This window comes from Musa acuminata, chromosome BXJ3-6 (assembly GCF_036884655.1).
Source record: "Musa acuminata AAA Group cultivar baxijiao chromosome BXJ3-6, Cavendish_Baxijiao_AAA, whole genome shotgun sequence".
Taxonomy (NCBI): domain Eukaryota; kingdom Viridiplantae; phylum Streptophyta; class Magnoliopsida; order Zingiberales; family Musaceae; genus Musa; species Musa acuminata.
The window spans coordinates 1,270,206-1,288,541 of NC_088354.1; the positions used below are offsets into that span (position 1 = coordinate 1,270,206).

The 18,336-nt window shown below is 37.0% G+C and overlaps 2 protein-coding genes across 4 annotated transcripts; one reads left to right on the forward strand and one right to left on the reverse strand.

Annotated features, from left to right (window-relative positions):
* Positions 1-5,958: 5,958 nt before the first annotated feature.
* On the reverse strand, positions 5,959-14,475 carry LOC103971116 (uncharacterized). Of its 3 annotated transcripts, XM_065156981.1 has the most exons (9): positions 14,317-14,475; positions 12,985-13,179; positions 12,751-12,880; positions 12,505-12,653; positions 11,108-12,436; positions 10,682-10,719; positions 10,392-10,599; positions 6,591-6,660; positions 5,959-6,478 (listed from the first exon to the last, which is right to left on the reverse strand). In XM_065156981.1, the coding sequence occupies exons 2-8, from the start codon at positions 13,117-13,119 to the stop codon at positions 6,613-6,615; spliced, it is 2,037 nt and encodes a 678-aa protein (XP_065013053.1). In that variant the 5' UTR covers positions 13,120-13,179; positions 14,317-14,475; the 3' UTR covers positions 5,959-6,478; positions 6,591-6,612. The 3 variants fall into 3 exon arrangements, with proteins under 3 accessions (XP_065013053.1, XP_009383347.2, XP_065013054.1); XM_009385072.3 differs by lacking the exon at positions 6,591-6,660; XM_065156982.1 differs by lacking the exons at positions 5,959-6,478; positions 6,591-6,660 and having other exon boundaries at positions 10,468-10,583.
* A 1,577-nt stretch (positions 14,476-16,052) lies between these two features.
* On the forward strand, positions 16,053-17,936 carry LOC135641549 (fructokinase-1-like). Its single transcript, XM_065156968.1, has 4 exons — positions 16,053-16,596; positions 16,677-17,009; positions 17,424-17,540; positions 17,633-17,936. The coding sequence occupies exons 1-4, from the start codon at positions 16,192-16,194 to the stop codon at positions 17,759-17,761; spliced, it is 984 nt and encodes a 327-aa protein (XP_065013040.1). The 5' UTR covers positions 16,053-16,191; the 3' UTR covers positions 17,762-17,936.
* The last annotated feature ends 400 nt before the right edge of the window (positions 17,937-18,336 follow it).

Here is an 18,336-nt window from a genome sequence, read left to right on the forward strand (position 1 = left end):
CTCTCTCTCTCTCTCTCGGGTGTTCTTCTTCTGGTGATGTGGGTGGCCTTTTATGGCTTCCGCTCATGTGGGATATGTGATAATGATTCATCATCATCATCATCATCATCATCATCATCATATCATGGCATGTGATGCGGCCTCGAAGGCCCGAGACAATCTGGACCAGCAATAATTCTGCCACCAACTGTACTACCACCTTTGGTTGCTTACTTTTGTTTTATTGGACAGAACAGTGGGATCCACTGTTCTGTGAGCAATATGGCAATAATAAGACAGGTACGAACCTGGGTACATGCCGCCGGCTCCGCAGTCGCAGTGGAAGCAGTGGGTCGCAGGCCACGCAATCAACGGGAGAGGTGAAGAACCCGCAACTTGGAGCCGGCCACGTAGAGGTGCGCTCATCACCACCGTACGCGTGGCGCCCTTTCGATTTCAGTACGATTACATTTATATTCCCATATATATATAATTACTTTTACATTTATTCCTCTAATTTTATTGTTAACAGCCGAGAAACTTACTTATATGTCCTTTTAATTAGTCTATACTAGCTTGACTGTCATTTAAGTGTTATATCAGGGATGCTTAAACTCTAATTGGAATATTTTTTGCCAAAAAGCTTTATTAAAGCAATGAGAATTTTAGAAGTATTTTATTTATTTTTGTATTTAAATCTTTTTTATAAAATAATATTAGTAATTAATAACCAAGACTAGTGGTAATTTACTTTCAGATGGATGTATATACCAAGGATCTAAATATTTGGAGTCATATATATATATATATATATATATATATATATATATATATATATATATATATATATATATATATATATATATATATATATATATATATATATATATATAATATGTTGATTGTTTGTAATGTGAAGTAGTTCTAAAAGAGTGCTAAATAGGTACCTGAGAGTTAGTTCTATAGAATTCCAAAGAATGAAAATAAGTTAGTCAAAAAAAGATTTCACCTATAGAATTTAAATAAATGGTGGATTAAATTGAATAGAGTAGCAACCAAGAAAAAAAATAATAAAACCAGTTAGCTAAATTATAATTATTTGGTCCAAATTATTTAATCTTGAATGAAAAGCAACAATAAAAAGTTTTCTAAGGTCATGAAAAAACAGTCTTGAAAAACAAACATAAAGACACAATCAAAGTTTAACATCTTGTTTCATGAAGAATCTCAATGTGTTTACTGGATAGAAATCAAACACAAAGCCTAGTTTAAGAACTTTCCTCCTCCTCCTTGTTATTAATGTTGTCTCCTTTTTAGAGAGAGAGAGAGAGAGAGAGAGAGAGAGGCTGAGAACAGAACTTCCAACAAGCACAAGAACAGAACATCCAAGTTGGAAGACTGAAGCACAGCTTTGGACGAAAAAGGCTTCTCATGTCTCTTCTTTCCACCAACCCCACAACAGGAATCTCTCTTTCATCTTCTGATACTTGAGGAGCCCATCAGTTCCACTGATTCTTTTTCTGAAACAAGATTGATCTATTTCAGTATTAATTCTAACAAGTGGATAAGGAATTATTTGTTGAAGTGTACTTTTGTTGCTATTGTCATCTTGACTTGAGAACAAACAAAAAAACCTTTGTAAGACTCTGATCTAATTCTGTTCTTTCATATGGATTTCAAAATATGCTTTTTGAAAAAAAATATTTTTAATCCTTAGCGAAGGGCCAAAGCCTCTTTGGATCTTATGGTGAGCATCGTATGATAAGATTTACGCTAGTCAAAAACTCGTATAAATTCTCTAAATTTTAATAAATTATTTATTATGGATGAACTTAAACGATTTTATCCTTTTGCGATAAAATTTGATAGACTCAGATGATTTAATCTTTCATAGAAGAGTGTTTAGAGTAAGTCACCTTTGACTCTTTTTTAAGCTTCACTTTTTCAACTTTTCAAAAATTATAAAATAGAAAAAATTAAATATAAAATTCTCATATAAGCAATTGAGAATTATCAGATAAGTAAGCAATTGAGAATTATCATATAATTAATCAAGCAAGTGAAGTTTGTGTCGACAGCATAATCTGACATCATATTATACATTTGTTTATGGCTTGAGCTCTAAGAATTATGCAAAGATAATTTGTCAAGCTATTATTTTGTGAACACAATATTACATATCAAGAAATAAATAAATTGCAAGCTGCATTTGCTCACCGGCTAAAAGTATCGAGTGGGATATTAAAATCACATTAGGAGTAGCTGATTCCATCATCTAATCGTAGCCTAATGATCAACCAAGAGACCATATGATTCTCATCTAAAAGATGAGATATAAAAAACACAAGTAGAGAAGCAATTATGATTCTCACAAATCATTCATTCTCACTAATTTCTTTTGTTGATGGCCAACAAACAAGAGGTTTTTTTCTATGACTTGTTGACGCTCTATGGAATGGGCAGTCAGAAACATTTAATTCCTTTGGATTCAAGTCCTGACAGCAAGATTTATAGCTCCATGCTGCTATTAACTATTGGGAGATGTCTTATCAGCATAAGGAATTAGTTGTTGTCATTATTGATTGCTTGATAGCAGCAAATGAAGATACAAATCATGTAGGAAGCCAGAATTTAATGCAGTACACAAAAAAATCTACTCAAGACTTGCATTGGATGTTTCTAGTCACAAATATAAATAAATAAATAAATAAATATAAATATATATATATATATATATATATATATATATATATTATTTTGATGCATTTGATATACTTTATTCTTCATGCAATTTGGTCCTCCATCAATCTATTCATGAGCTTCTATTTGGATAGAAATGGCTACCTGTATACATTTCTTTCCACAAATAAAATGTAATTACTGTCATGGATGGAAATCACATTTTTCATTCTTTTTATCGCTGTAATGGCTGTAATAAAAGTATATTTGAGTAGACTCATTGAATATTTGTAGTTTGATGTTGGTCAGCACTTGGAATCTATTATTTTGGTGCATATGATCCACACCATATAATTATCTTATATGGTCCTTCTTCAAGCCTAAGCCATCAATCTACTACATCAAGACAGAAATGGTTACCTGTGTGCATTTCTTCCCCCACAATAGTAATTATTATTGTTGTTGATTTTTCACCACAACTTACAAATGGTTCCTCTTTCTCTCTCTCTCTCTCTCTCTCTCTCTCTCTCTCTCTTTTGATAAAATAATATTATAATTTTATGATAAAATAATATATTATAAAAAATAAACTTTATTAAAGATATCAGCTAGCTTGACCAGTAAAGATTTTAATTATCGATAGCAAAATCTCAACGTCAAATCACATATTCACCCTTTTAAAGGGACGATAAGTTTTATTCGCGCTCTAAATTATCTATACTTTATAATTACTCTTCTAACAAGTCTAAGCCATAATCTTTTTATCTTGATTGAAATAGCAATCTGTGGTTATTTTTTTTCTATGCATAAGAGGTAATCATTGAAATGGATATCATTCTTTGTTTTATTTTTATTCACAATGTATCATCATAATAATATTATCATTCTTTGTCTGCATTACCATGTTCAGACAAAGCCTTTTCTATGACAGCCACAAAACTATTAAGGTCGCATCTCATGACATAAACTGACTAATTAAACTATTGAATATGAATCACTAGTCCTTGGAAGATAGATATAATATGTGGTCATTATTTCAATCGACTTCAATCCTGTATCGCATGATGTGGATGCTGGCATTGCAGTTGCCGCCATTAATTTGATGCTGCATTATTCTAATCCATTCACACCTCTTTTGGTCAATCCAATCAAACTACACCACCCACATTTTCTCTCTCTAGAAGCATTTACTTCATTTGATCATTGATGGGATTTGTAGTTGGGACGAGTCAAGCAAGGGAGGGAGGGAGAAGACAAGTCGAGAGTGAGACAGATAATTCAACATGGAGAACCTGTCTCCTATATTATACATATATAAACGAGCTATGTGGCAACATAGGAGCAAGAGGTTAGGTGAGGATAGCAATTTGGTTGGGAGAGATGTGATCACATTATATATCAATTGCATATGCAAAGGATTCATAATCCATAGAAATTGAGTTCCGTCATCGAGTTTGATCAGCAACTAACCGTATAATCCTAAATTTTCAATCATGGATTCAAGCTATTTATTTTCATTAACTAATTTTCTTATATTTTTGTATACACTTAAATAAATATATACATATATTAAATAGAAATCGTAAAACAATTGAAGATATATCACGTATAGATAAAACTTATGCAAGAAGTAGTTCATATCAAAATACACAACACCATATTATTTGAGTTCTGCCTTGGTCTCTACTTGATGTAGCTCACATCAATACGAAAGTGGTTGTGGTGATGAGCGACGTCATGATACTCGACACGTACATGGACATAATGACATAATGATATAATAAGACGCATAGGGTATGAAGAAAGCACATGCGACCTTAGACAAGCATAAGCCAACTACCATATGGCCAATCGTTGTCGCCCAATAATTACAAGAGAATTCCCACATGAGATATTTAAAATTGACTTACGAAAAAGGATATAAGATTTAAAAATTAAATGATAAATAATAATAATAATAATAAAATCGTAAGATCCAACTATTTGGGATCGACTATCTAATTTTTTTTATCACCTTTGAGATATAAAAAAAATCATAAGTTTAATTAAATTTAAAAGATTTAATTTTTATTAATAATAAAAATTAAATAAATTCTCCTAAAAAAACTCTTTTCTTTTCTTCTCCCTCCCTCTCATAAATCGTCCCATATTTTTTTTAATAATACCAAAATGCTCTACAATTTGCACATTTGTGTCCTAAGCAAAACTTTCTTTTCGATAGGAGAAATAAAAGGAAATAGTACAGAGGTATTGCTATAAATGGAGAAAAGCTAAGAACTCTACAGGAAATTTGCTGAAAAAAAGGAAAAAAAAAAACTTTTCTGAAAATACACCTACGAAAAATCACTCATATTGCATTATCAAAATTTACTTGCTAATCAATGACTAACACAATAGCCTGAATAATAATTACCGATCTATATAAGAATTTTCTTCAATCTATATGCATATATATACCGTGAGGACATGCTTCAAAGCATCACAATGTCATCATGCATTTATGAAAAGATCATTGGTTACAATATGCTTTTCAACTTCTAATGTTTTCTAAGTCTACATATAAAATCCAAGAAACGGTTCCTGACTCGTAAGGAATATGTGAGGATGAGAGCCCATAAAAATTACTGCCAATTGGTAGGCTAGTAGTTCATATGAATTTTAGTATATAAAGACTTTAGTGAATCTTGCTGGTAATAACCGGAGAGACCTACAGAAGAGCACAAATTTCATCATCTTTCAAATATGTTTGGGTCTGTATCATACACCAAACAACAGTCATAACATTAATGTATTTAACAATAAGATTATGTAAACAAGTTAAAGATCCATAGCTGATATGATAGCCTGATGAATCACTGCCTTGAAAATTATAGGAAGCTTATGCTGGAAACACTTCTAAACATTATTAGAAAGAAACTCACCTTTGGCATGCAGTTGTGTCCCAACCATCTCTCTACCCTCAAACAAGGGGTACTAGAATTCTAATGACATGAATGACAAAGTTAGATGCAATGCAATTCACAATATCATGTAATCATGAAACAAGTTACAAAACCTTTAACAGCTAAGTACATGTATATGATAAATGCAGAAAAACATGGGTGCCAAGTTAAGTTCACAAACCTTTATCATGTAGATGTAATAATCCTCACAACAACTATCTTCAACATTAATATAATCATACATGTATTATATGATATGGAAAGCCAAGGGTTAATAGGCCATGTGACAGAGGACTAATATCATGGAAGAGTTATGAGTTGGATTTCTTACCTCATTTTCTCCATGTAGCGTCTCCTGTCTAGTAATATAGAATTAACATTAATCAGAAACTTAATCCATCAAATTCCATATCAGTATTTCATTACACATCAACTATCAGTTAAATAACTGATCTGAAACTTATAATGAAGTGTACAAGTAATGAACACATACAATACAAGTCTTCTATGTTATTGAAAAATGATCGACCTGTATGAATGTCTAGCAACATTAAACATAAATACAAAGTTGATTTTGAGAGGGCTTGTTCCCTTTGCATTGTGAAATACCAGGAACTTAGAAGGGATAGGATGGAATTTCAGATGCTGGTCTTGAACCAATTCCATGATGCAATGCTGTTGCCATCTGGGTGTTATTTCAAGATTCTACATGGAACCCTCATGGCCTACAATCCTCTTGATGACAGGCGCTGGAGTTGGTTCAGTGTTTAAAGTTGTTTTTTGAAGTTCAAATAGAAAGCTTGGTCTCTGGAGCAAACAACAAATGGCAACTGTAACACAGTACAGGAACAGTCGTTTGTGACATGCAATGGATTTTACTGCACACAGACAAAAAATAAGAACAAATTAGTCAACAAATTGTAGGTCATGAAGTTTATAATCAAGGAAGTACTGAAAGAACCATTTTGATGCATGATACAGAACACTTACCAGTGTTCAAAAACTAAAATGGTCATTTACATCCAAAATCTCTTGACCTCTTTAAACAGATTATTTTTCCCTATTTAATCAAGTTACAGCAAAAGCATGGTCAGTTGCACATCCATCACAGGTTCTTCCTTTGTTTTCCAAGAAATTTATAACAATTACTTTATTCAGTATGGCCTGGAGAAAAAAAAAAGTGTTCCTGCATTCAACTCTATATTCTTTCTATATGCATGTGCACAAGCCACATGCAAGAAAGCATGTGGTATATGGTATATGGTATACATGCAAGCATGCATGCGGTATATAGAAAGACTGAACCAAAGGTGTATAGCAATTGAATCTAAGACCTATCATACATGTGCCACAGCTAACAAGACAGCAGAGTATCAACACTACTCACTAAACAGAGCACGTTCATGAGTCAGACCAGCTTAGTCAGCTGATATAAATCAGGACCTTGGCTCAATGTTGAGTCACATGTTGGAATTCCCCTATTCCTCTTCCTAATTTTTTTCACAAAAGCATAGAACAGATGCTAGATATGAAAGTCTTATTTCTCATATTTGCCCCTCTCACTTTATACATTTTTTCTTATATTTTAGATTTCCATTGCTCAATTCAATATTTCAAAATTTATTTTGTGAGACTAGTTAGTAATATATATTTTTTCAAATCTAACTATACAAAACTTCATATTCTACTAATAAACCCTCTCTACATTACCATTCTTGCCCGTATGGCTTAAAGTTTTGACCACTAGGCTCATCCAGGTGCAACATGATGAAGCCTGGAGATTTGCTTAGACCTAGCACTGAATGCAATTGTTGGATAAATAAACTCTTTGTTTGACAAGATGAAAAACATGTGCATTTTGTAAGGAGTAATTTGTGACGATAAGGCATTTTACCTGTATCCAAAATCCAAATATTTGTATTAGCATCATCATATATAACATACAGTAGAGGGTTGCAAGAAATAGAAGCTGATGGTGCTAAATTAGAGAAACAGTTGGCAGATAAAATTCTAGAGGGCAAAGGAACATATGAATATCTTTATAATAATGTTATGCTTATGGACCAACTTACAAATACAAGTACCGAGTTATATGTCACAAGTTTTTTTTTTTGAGGTCAAAGAAATGTTGCTGAAATTATTTTCCTGCATGTTCATTCATTAAATTAAATCACTTTCCTTCTGCCCATCGAACATCAAGGACAACCCATATATTACAAGCTTATGCCACAATTAACAGGATCTATTAGCAAAAACATCCCTTCAAATCTTTTTTGGCATTAGGTTTAAGTTTAATCCACTTTGTATCTTTTAAGTAGACTGTTAAATCTAGATCTGTTTGACTTAATCAAGGATAAATAAGAAAACAAAATGCATTTTCTAAAATATAAGCTCAACCTGTGCAGCCAAGACAATTGGAAGCAGATAGAATTTTAGTTCCATAAGATTAATGAGAAATATTGTATCCGTCAACATGCTGGAGTACTTCAGATTCTGTAATCATATTCCTACTTGAAATGGAAATACAAGAGTCTTTTGTAATGTAAATAGGGAAGCCAGATCAGAAGGGATTCAGCTCCATGTTTGCAAAATCTAAGTTTCTTTCAAAAGTTTGCAAAATCTAAAGCTGAAATAGCATTCACATTTCATTTCTGTGGACAAAGTTCTCCAAAATCAACCAATCCTGAACGGGGCAAGCTGAACCAACCCAGTCACCTCTAATTTTTCAATGGTTGACTATCCTAACTCAAGAATTAGTGAATCCAGTCGATATCAACTGATTTCCCTAATTCTAATTTGTCAAAGGATGTTAACCTAACTCAAGAATTGGTTGATGTCAATCAATCTCCACAATCCAACCTGATCCTAGACACCAGCCAATCCTGACTAATTCCAACTTATCCAAAGCTAAGTATGGTGCATTTTGACCTGTCTTGACAACTTTTCAGCTGATCTAAGGTCCGTTGAGACAGATTTCAACTTGAGCATAACTCACCTGACCCAGATGATCTAGTCCAATCCCAAGATTCCAGATTCTAATCCTGATAAGGAAGCCAATCATGATCTTTTGAGCTAAACTATGAAAACACTTGACTACATATTACACCCAATTTGCTTAAAGTTTCAATAAATTTAGCATCTTTGAGCAAAAAGAACAAGACTATTTGTTTTGTCTTTTGAGCAAGACTAGCATTTTAAATTGACAAAATTCTTATCTAACTAGTTGACAATCATCATATCACTCTTTTTCAAGTGATCTTTAATTTCTTCATCACTAAGATTGCTCACAATACCTAGCACAGCAGAGCCATCAGTTGGGAGCAGATAAACCCATTTGATCGGCTCAAATTCATGTAGATCAAACAATTCTGAGCCAATTCAACTGCGGATCATCTGCTATGTCCTACAGAAAGGACTCATAAGAACAAATAAAGCTAGCAATAGATAAAAAATGAGATCCCAATTTCTCCCTATTAGAAAATATAGATGTCAAGAACCACTATTAATAGAGATGCCAAGATGTACTAACAACTAGGGGTGAATAACATAATGAATAGGAGTTGCACACCATCATTAATATGTTCCTATCAAATTTACAATAGACAAATTTACAGGTGTCCTCAGATGCTGTCAGAACAAAGAAGGGAGGATGAAATAATAAGGTACTTGTTAACTACCATGACAATGTAAAAGAAAATCAGGAATGGGGGAACATTACCCTTAATTCCACAAGTGCTAGTATGTCATGGACAAGCATTTTTAGCTAGCAAGAATTACTGATCGAAAGATAAGTTGATTAGTTCACCTAAACGGCTCTTCAGTGAAGGCAGATAACTGAAGGTGATTGCATTAAGGTAACGAATGACATGAAACAAAATCAGTATATTTTGGGGTCAAAATTAGGAAAAAATAACAATGGAGAAATCTCCATCGTGATGAGACGAGAAGGGAAAGGTGCTTTATTCAGCTGCAGGACTATATAGGAGCCCACATGAAGTAGAAGACATGTTCTCATTAAAGGTGTCCCGTCTTCCTGAAAATTTAATCAACTATCTCAAGGAGCTCAAAGAAAAAAAGTCATTTACTCCATATGACATGAGAAATTTTTCACAGCCTTAAAAAAAGAATTTGTTTTCCAAACAAAATAACATGTTTCGAAAGGAAAAAAAGGAGCCTTCACCATGATTTTATTATGGATATTTTTCATAAAACCATACCTATTGTAAAGAATAAGTGCACACATGACAACTTGAGAAACGATGAGTGCCCAAACAATCCTAAATGTGCACTATCTGTCAACACTATACCTTTGCGTATTTGCATGTGATATGAATGCCTTTACCATTCAAAACAGATCCCTGGTATAAGCTATTACCTGATAACCTTTACTAGTAGATGAAACTGGAGTAGAAATAAGTTATATGAGTTTAAGGCATGATTAGAAAAGTTGTAATACTGTTTTAGGTTAGGTAAGACTATCTCTGAATACATGAATAAGTAAACTCAACAAATAATTGAAGATTGGGTATTGGATAACATTTGGAAGTCACAAAAAAAGTCCAGTACATCTAAAGTCTTGGATCAAGGAAGATCCCAAGTATGACAAGATATAGGTTCCTGACTCAAATTGCAAAATGGTAAAAATTACTAGTTAACTTAACAGCATTTAGCAAACTAAACTACTTTATGCAATTATAAGAACTGAAGAAACTCCCACTAATAACAATTTTCAACATCTGTAAATCCATGTCTATTGTCTAAGGACAAATCTTAAAGAGGAGCAGACTGAACCTTAGAGACAAGCCTTGTGGAACGCCTAGGTATAACAACCTCATCAGACATTGCTTCCTTGGCTGAACTTTTAGTGCTTTTTAAGTCCATGATTGTCCCACTCATATTTTCACAAGTGTGCTGCCTCTTAACATGGATCTCCTCAGGAAACTCTACGTTGCTAGATCTCTTGGAACAATTGTCTAGGGAAGTCTGCACTCCAGAACATCTGCATATTATAAACCATGTTTAATGCTGAAATGCTGTAAGGAATTTAAATGCAACTCGAGCTTTGATCAAACGTCACTTACTCTGAAGTGTCCTTTCCCCTCAATGGTGTGCTGTGACCCTGCATCAAAAGGTACAGTTGGTTGGTTATCAAACATAAAGGAGGCATCAGTTATAAATTCATAAAATAGCAAATAGAGCCCACTTACAATGTCCCACAATTATTATGGTTACAAAAGAAAAGACATAATCCAATGCTATTAAAAAGAACAACATGGACTTCTAAAAGAAGTCAGTGTCCTTTCAGCTTAGACGAGCAGGCAAATAGGATTCTCCAAACAAATGAAAAAAGTCTACTATGTAGTTATTGTGCCATCACATACATTTGTGCATACATGGTTCTCCACTAAAATGCAATAGCTTTAATGTGATAAAAGTTGATGACCATCCTTTAAAAGCCTGACATCTTAAAAGGTACCGAGAATTTAGTGCAAGAAAAAAACAATTACCGATTCATCTTGAAACGTTGAAGTTTGATCCTCAGGATTCACCGTTCCAGAGTTAACACATACTGGTTGATAGAGAAGGCCAACTGCTGCCCCCACCTCTGACTGTGCATCGGCCATTGGACCATCTGGTACCATCGGTCCAATAAGCTGAACAGAATTTGGCAACCCTTCGTGTGGACTGGCATTCTCTGGCAGCTCGTCGGTGGCATGCATAATTGAGTCTTCACATGCTCTACTATAATTATTAAGATGGCCATAATGATTAGTGTCTGTACTATTCTGTATATCCTTGGACATAGGAAGGTTACTTTTATCAGGAACGTCACTCAATGTATTAGATACAGCATTATCTTCAACACCAACAAAATCAATGCATGCAGTCTTAGAAATGAAGCCATCAGTTGTAACAGGAGTAATGGCACCAACATCCTTGTTATCAATAGATTTTGTAGAAGCATCAGGAAGTGATGCATTGCCTTTGACCATTGCAAAGGAAGCATCAATAGAGTCTTGAATTAACACTGTACCTTCTTGAGGACAAGATGCAATATCAGATGCCACGTTGTTTTGAACTGAGTAAGCTGCACAAGAAGATGAAACCACTTGATTCTCCTCCAAACCTGATAAGCCAGCAGGAACACTGCCTGATGTCAAAACAGAAGATCCAGATGTCACCACAGTTGTGTCAGGTGGGTAAGCCTCAGAATTGCAATTCTCACTGACAACTGAACTCAATGATGAATTAGTACAACCAGTGTTCCGATCAACTCCAACACACTGAAGGTGCATCCCACTGTCAACAGATGGTGAAATTTTCATATGATCATCTTCTGGTGAACCACTAATATCTTTTGAAAGAGTCATTGACTCATGATGTTCTGCATTTTGATGGACACACACTTCGTCCTTTAAGCTATTGATCCATTCTAATGGACTAGAATTCAAATCAACATATAAATTAATTCCCTCCTCTGACATCACAAAGAATTGAAGTGAAGGGGTTCTTGTAGAAATTTCATCAGCAGATACAAACCCACTTTCCATGGAGTATTCCTGAGGTTTATTATGTTCACATGGTACAGGAATGGTATTACAAGTTCTACTGTTTGTAATAGCATCCTGGGTTAATTTCTCCTCTGGATTTCTATGATCCAACAATTTTCCAGATGCACTTCTGAAACTCGCTTCCTTGCAATCCAGACCATGAAGTCGATTTGTTGCAATTTCTTGGATATCAGCAGCAACACAAGATATTGTTCCCATGTTACAATGCTCAGAAGAAGATCCAAAACCTTCCGTACCTTTATTATTAGCAGGCCATGTTTGTGGCTGCATTAAAAAAATATGTCCTAAATAATATGCACAATGAAATTAATATTAACCAAGTATAAACATACCTTTTCAGAAGTTAGATTGACCATATGGCCAATAAGTTTCATTTGATTACCAGTCTGACAGAGTGATCTACTTTCACCTGGAATTTCACTAACGCTAGAAGACCGTCCATGTATATTAACCATAGAAGAATTTGATCTTCCAAACAGTCCTACAAAAAATTTTCTGGATGTTGATTAAAAATAATTCCTTTGGCACTTTGGCATGACTATAGCAAAATTGCAAATTTCATGACATATGACCTTTACCTCCGGCTGATTCGTCCAGAGAAATGAATGTTTGTTTGACTTTTGTTTCTAATACAAATGATTTTTTGGAAATTCCATCCTTAGAATTAGTTGATTTCTCCAGTGATGATGCTGAACTGGCATTTCTTTTCTGCGAAAACATTAGATATGTATTTAACAAATTTAAATTGCAACTAGACTGCCACCAAGTTTATATATTTATGGAGGAATTTTATAAACTATATGGTAATCTACCTTAAACAGTGAAACCAGCGACTTGGCTAGTTGAGCATGGCTTCTATTTGCAGGAAGATCATGCTGCTTGCACAATTTCTGAAGTTCCTTTCTCGACTTTTTGAGATAGAAGTTTAAGTTCTGATAATCCATCATCTCGACTTTACACTTCCAAAACAGCTAGTCCCAATAATTCCACTTTTATGTCCAATAAAACTGAAGAGAGAAAAAAATCAACATAGTTACAATTTTTTAGTATACAGCTGGAACTGTATACCCAAAACAAGAAAACCAAGCAGTAAATTAACACCATTTTCTAAAGAACATGGAGGAGAGAAACAAAAGCAAGGAAAGCATGTTCAGTCAATTAATTGCAAGAAAAGTTATAACCAGAAACAACACTGTATCAGTTTTATTAATAACTTCAAAAAGAAAAAGAAAATGGACACACACATACACACATATGTGTGTGTGTATGTGTGTGTGTGTGACGATGACTGACAAAACAGAACAAGATTGCTCGTCAGATAGTGAGTAGAATTTCAACAGTTAGCATCTCTATTTGATTCTCATGGTCCTTTGAAAGGCTTTACATAATATCAAGATGCAAACAGATTGTTTTTCACATAGATATGCGCTTGCTGACCACAACAATATTTTCTGTTCAATACTTCCGTTCAATGTATTAGATCCAAGGAATAAAATATAAAGTGCAAGCAGAAACCAAGCAGGCGTGCATAAACTCATATATTTGAGTAATTGACAACATTCTTAAGAATGAAAAGGCAAGTCTGGCATCAGGATGAGGTTGTTATTCCTTTGTGACCTGGGTAACCAGGGTTTCAGTCATGCATTGACCCTCCCAAGATGTCGCACTGGTGAGAGAGCAATGTGGACTGGGCCACCTATTTATGTTAATTCTCAGGACTGGAATTGCTCTATACTCCAAAATAGGTCTTCCTTCAAGGGCATCGTTCGTACCACTTTGCGGCCAAACCAACAGAGCCACTCAGTTCCATAGTAGATAAGAAAAGAAAACAAAGATGAGTATGTATGACATCTTCTAATTGACAAACGACATGCAAATACAACTGCACGCTGTCCCCCAGATGGATGCAAGTGAAGAAGCTGCAAGTTTTGAACCTAACTCCGAATCCCATCTCGCAAATCCAGTAAAAAAAAACATAGCTATATATCGAAGCAGCTACCAATTAAAGAAGAAATCCATGAAAAATCAAACAGAAAGCTCAGAATCGATCATCAAAGATCGAACCAAACTTGCAAGGTCTGGAATCTAAGAAGCGGAAAGAAAGGGCGGGCTAGGGTTTGGGATAGGCGGGGTTAGCTCGGTACCTCTTCGACACGAGGAGTCTCCAGAGCTCCGTTCATCTGCTGGGCGCTCGCGATGATCGTAGGGATAAGCCGGAAGAGAACCACCGAGAGAGAGAGAAGAGACGCGACGAGAGGAGGGGCGAGAACAGGGAAGGATTGCTCAAAGGCGCCGGTGGAGATCGATCGATCAATCGAGGGAGACCACTTCATGTTGATCCGGGTTCGGGTTCACCGCATCGAGCCCGATCCATGAGATCGCTCTTGTGTTTTCTTGGATTCAAGAACGGATGATAGCGGGTCGGATGTTTTTTATGAGATTAATTTGATTAGGGCGATTGTAATATTTGTGCATAGCCCGTGATACGAGTCGAGGCCCAACGAGAGGCGGGTCGGATCATGTCTATTAACCCGACCCGAACTGTAAGCATATGTAGTGATTTGGCGATTTAACGTGTGAATAATCTTGTTTGACCCGACGAGATCCACTAAGATGGAGTGGGTATGCTTCCAAGTGAATTAGTTTGAAGGTCCACTAAGATGGCAGCTACGCACGTGACGCGGCCTCGTGATCTGTAACGGGTCCTAAACAACCGGTGCACCGTTACCCGATGTGACGGAAACAGCGTTCCACGCCCGCATTTTTATCGGAGGAAACTTTGGGACCCATTGACTCCTCCAATAAAGACACGGGTAAAAGATTCGAGTGCCAAGGTGGAAAAATATAGCAACACCTGCTCTATTTAGACCTCGACATAGCCGCTAAAGACCCGCGTTCTTGGGAGGCACGTTGGGCCCAGTTCGACTCCTCCAATAACGCCATAGGTAAGAGCTTGGGGTGCGGTCGAAGGTTAAAATAAATAATTGATACACTCTCCAAAACAATACCAATAACGTCATATACCCGCTCACGCACCCGCTTTCTCGTCGAAGATTTCGGATCGAGGGTCGAATCCGCCAATCACAAAACAGGTAGAGTGTTTTGGTACAAAACATCTTACCACAAATAATTATCACTCGCTTCTTTGGCCTTCGGAGGTAACGAAGATCCGCTCCTCCAATTGAAATAGTCTACCCGGATCATTTACCGCTTTATTCACAGGAGAAAAAGGCGGGTCCCATGGGAACCACCGGGTTCGTTTCCAATCACAACACAGGTAAGTGACATGTCTCTCTTTTTGTCGTCTTCGCCCTCGAGATCTACGAGCCTCTCCCCCTCGGCATCCGAGGTGGCGATGGCTCATTCAACACCGGCAAAACAAAGATGAAGAAGCTTTCACCATTCATTTTTAATCTCCTTTATATTTAATATAATTGAATTAGACTTGGGAGATATCTTTTCGGTCGTCGGTTTTATCGGTAGATGATTAGATCATTCCAACAACTAATATTATTTTAGAGGGGAGGAAGAAAAGAGAAAGATTTTGGTGAGGTTGGTGGAGATCTAACCTAAGAGTTGGTGCACACTTAGACCTGATTCAAATTAAATTAATTATTTTTAATTTTAGATTTTTTTTTCTAGTACTCTTTGTACCACTAATTTGTTCTTCTGTTTTAGTTGTAGTGATTAATTAACATTTCATCTACTTTTACTTAATTTTAACATGACATATTTTTAATTTATCTTATATAATAAGTAATAAATATTTCTCCTTTTAATTATTTCTTTTCCTTCACAAAATTAGCATTATAATTGCAAATGGCATGGAAAAAACAAGCTTATTTAGCACATGGTAGGAGGTCTCAATCTCTCCTCATTGTGATCATTTCTCCCACCGACTCCCTCTCTCTCCCTCTCTCTCTGTCTCTCTTCTTGGTTATATACACCGCCAATCGCTCATTGAGCGTCCTCTCCGCTTCTTGCTCTTGCTGTTCTGAGTCATATCAAGCGCAGCCAAGATGGTGACGGTGAACGGGGACGCGCCCGGGCTCGTGGTGAGCTTCGGCGAGATGCTGATCGACTTCGTGCCGACGGTGTCCGGGGTGTCGCTGGCGGAGGCGCCGGGGTTCCTGAAGGCGCCGGGGGGAGCGCCGGCCAACGTCGCGATCGCGGTGGCCCGCCTCGGCGGCCGCTGCGCCTTCCTCGGAAAGCTCGGCGACGACGAGTTTGGGCGCATGCTGGCCGCCATCCTGCGCGACAACGGCGTCGACGACTCCGGCGTCACCTTCGACGCCGGCGCCCGCACCGCACTCGCCTTCGTCACCCTCCGCGCCGATGGCGAGCGCGAGTTCATGTTCTACCGCAACCCCAGCGCCGACATGCTCCTCACCGAGGCCGAGCTCAACCTCGACCTCATCCGAAAGGTGTTCCACAGGCGACCGAATCTTGGCTAGATCTCGTTAAACTTAGCTTCGACTGAGCTCAGATCTGTGTGTCCCCACAGGCGAAGGTGTTCCACTACGGATCTATAAGTCTGATAACGGAGCCGTGTAGATCTGCTCACCTGAAGGCCATGGAGGTGGCGAAGGAGGCAGGAGCGCTGCTGTCCTACGACCCCAACCTGCGGCTACCGCTGTGGCCGTCGGCGGTGGAGGCCAGGGAGCAGATCCTGAGCATATGGGATGCGGCCGACATCATCAAGGTGAGCGACGTCGAGCTGGAGTTCCTCACCGGCACAGACTCGGTGGAAGACGAGGTGGCGATGCGGCTGTGGCGGCCCAGCCTCAAGCTCCTCCTCGTCACCCTCGGGGAGAAGGGTTGCAAGTACTACACTAAGGTAAAGCCTATCTCTGCTTCTTCATTCCTTTAATGGCAGAATGACGAGGAAATTTTGACTCGAATCGACTTTATGGTTTCATAAAATTCATTCCTTTAATTAAAATCAGTATAATTAAGAAAGAAGACACGAAGCAAAACCAAATCAAGATGATATGCATCACGATTCTTATTGTGCCTAAGATCTTATAATCTCTGTAGGAACGGCGGCTACATTTCTTCTAAGATTTCATTCAAGAGTTACTGTGTATTTGTCTGCTTTTCTTTGAGATCTCAAAAAATAAAATGGATCTTTTTTCTAGAATTCTTATAAGAGATTTAAGATTGAGTTTGAATTAACTCATGAGAATTTATATCTAAATTTTAGTTTGATACTTCGGTCGAGATTTGAGCTCATCGGTTTTCTTGAATCCAGGACTTTCATGGCAGCGTCGAGTCCTTCGCCGTCAAGCAGGTAGACACCACCGGCGCAGGCGACGCCTTTGTCGGTGCACTGCTGGGGAAGTTCGTCGAAGACCAGTCGGCTTTGCAGGTCAAGCATGCCATGCTTCATTTTCTTCCACACAAGCTTGCCTGCCATTAGAACAGTGATGGAAAGAGGCTGATTCATGTGTTGTGTTGCAGGACGAGAAGAAGCTGAGGGAGCTGCTAAGGTTCTCCAACGCCTGTGGAGCGATCACCACCACCAAGAAGGGCGCCATCCCCTCTCTGCCCAACGTATCGGAAGCCATGCAACTGATGGAGAGGGCATAAGAAATGCTTCGATTGCTGTGTTTTGATACGAGAACTCTCTCTCTCTCTCTCTCTTTTTGCCTTCGCTGTGTTATTGTTTCTTCCACCAGCTTTAATCTGGTGGCTGCAATTTGTTTCTGCTGTGATGTTCTCGTCATTAATCTCATTAAACTGCATTGGTGATGGTTTTTCTCCATCTCTTTATCTTCTCAAACCTGCTCACATATGTTTCTTCTGGAAGAGCATTAAAAGCTTAATGGAAGTATATGATACCGTATGCACAAGATTTATATATGTTGTATTGGAAGATTCATGATAATGACTCACTCCCATATATAAAGTCTATCATGAATAATAGGAAAAGAAATGTTTTTGTTTTCATTCGTAGACATCTATCTATATTATTGATTAGAAGAGGCAAAGCAATTACCATCCACCATATTGAAATATTCATATATTTTTAATATCATCGATCCTAGATAATTGAAATATTATGGTCTTATTGTTGCAGATTTTGCTATCAGGATATTATCGATCAAGAGAATTTTATGTAGCTTGCAAAAATAGAACAGACAAGGATCAAGCATTTATCAAGA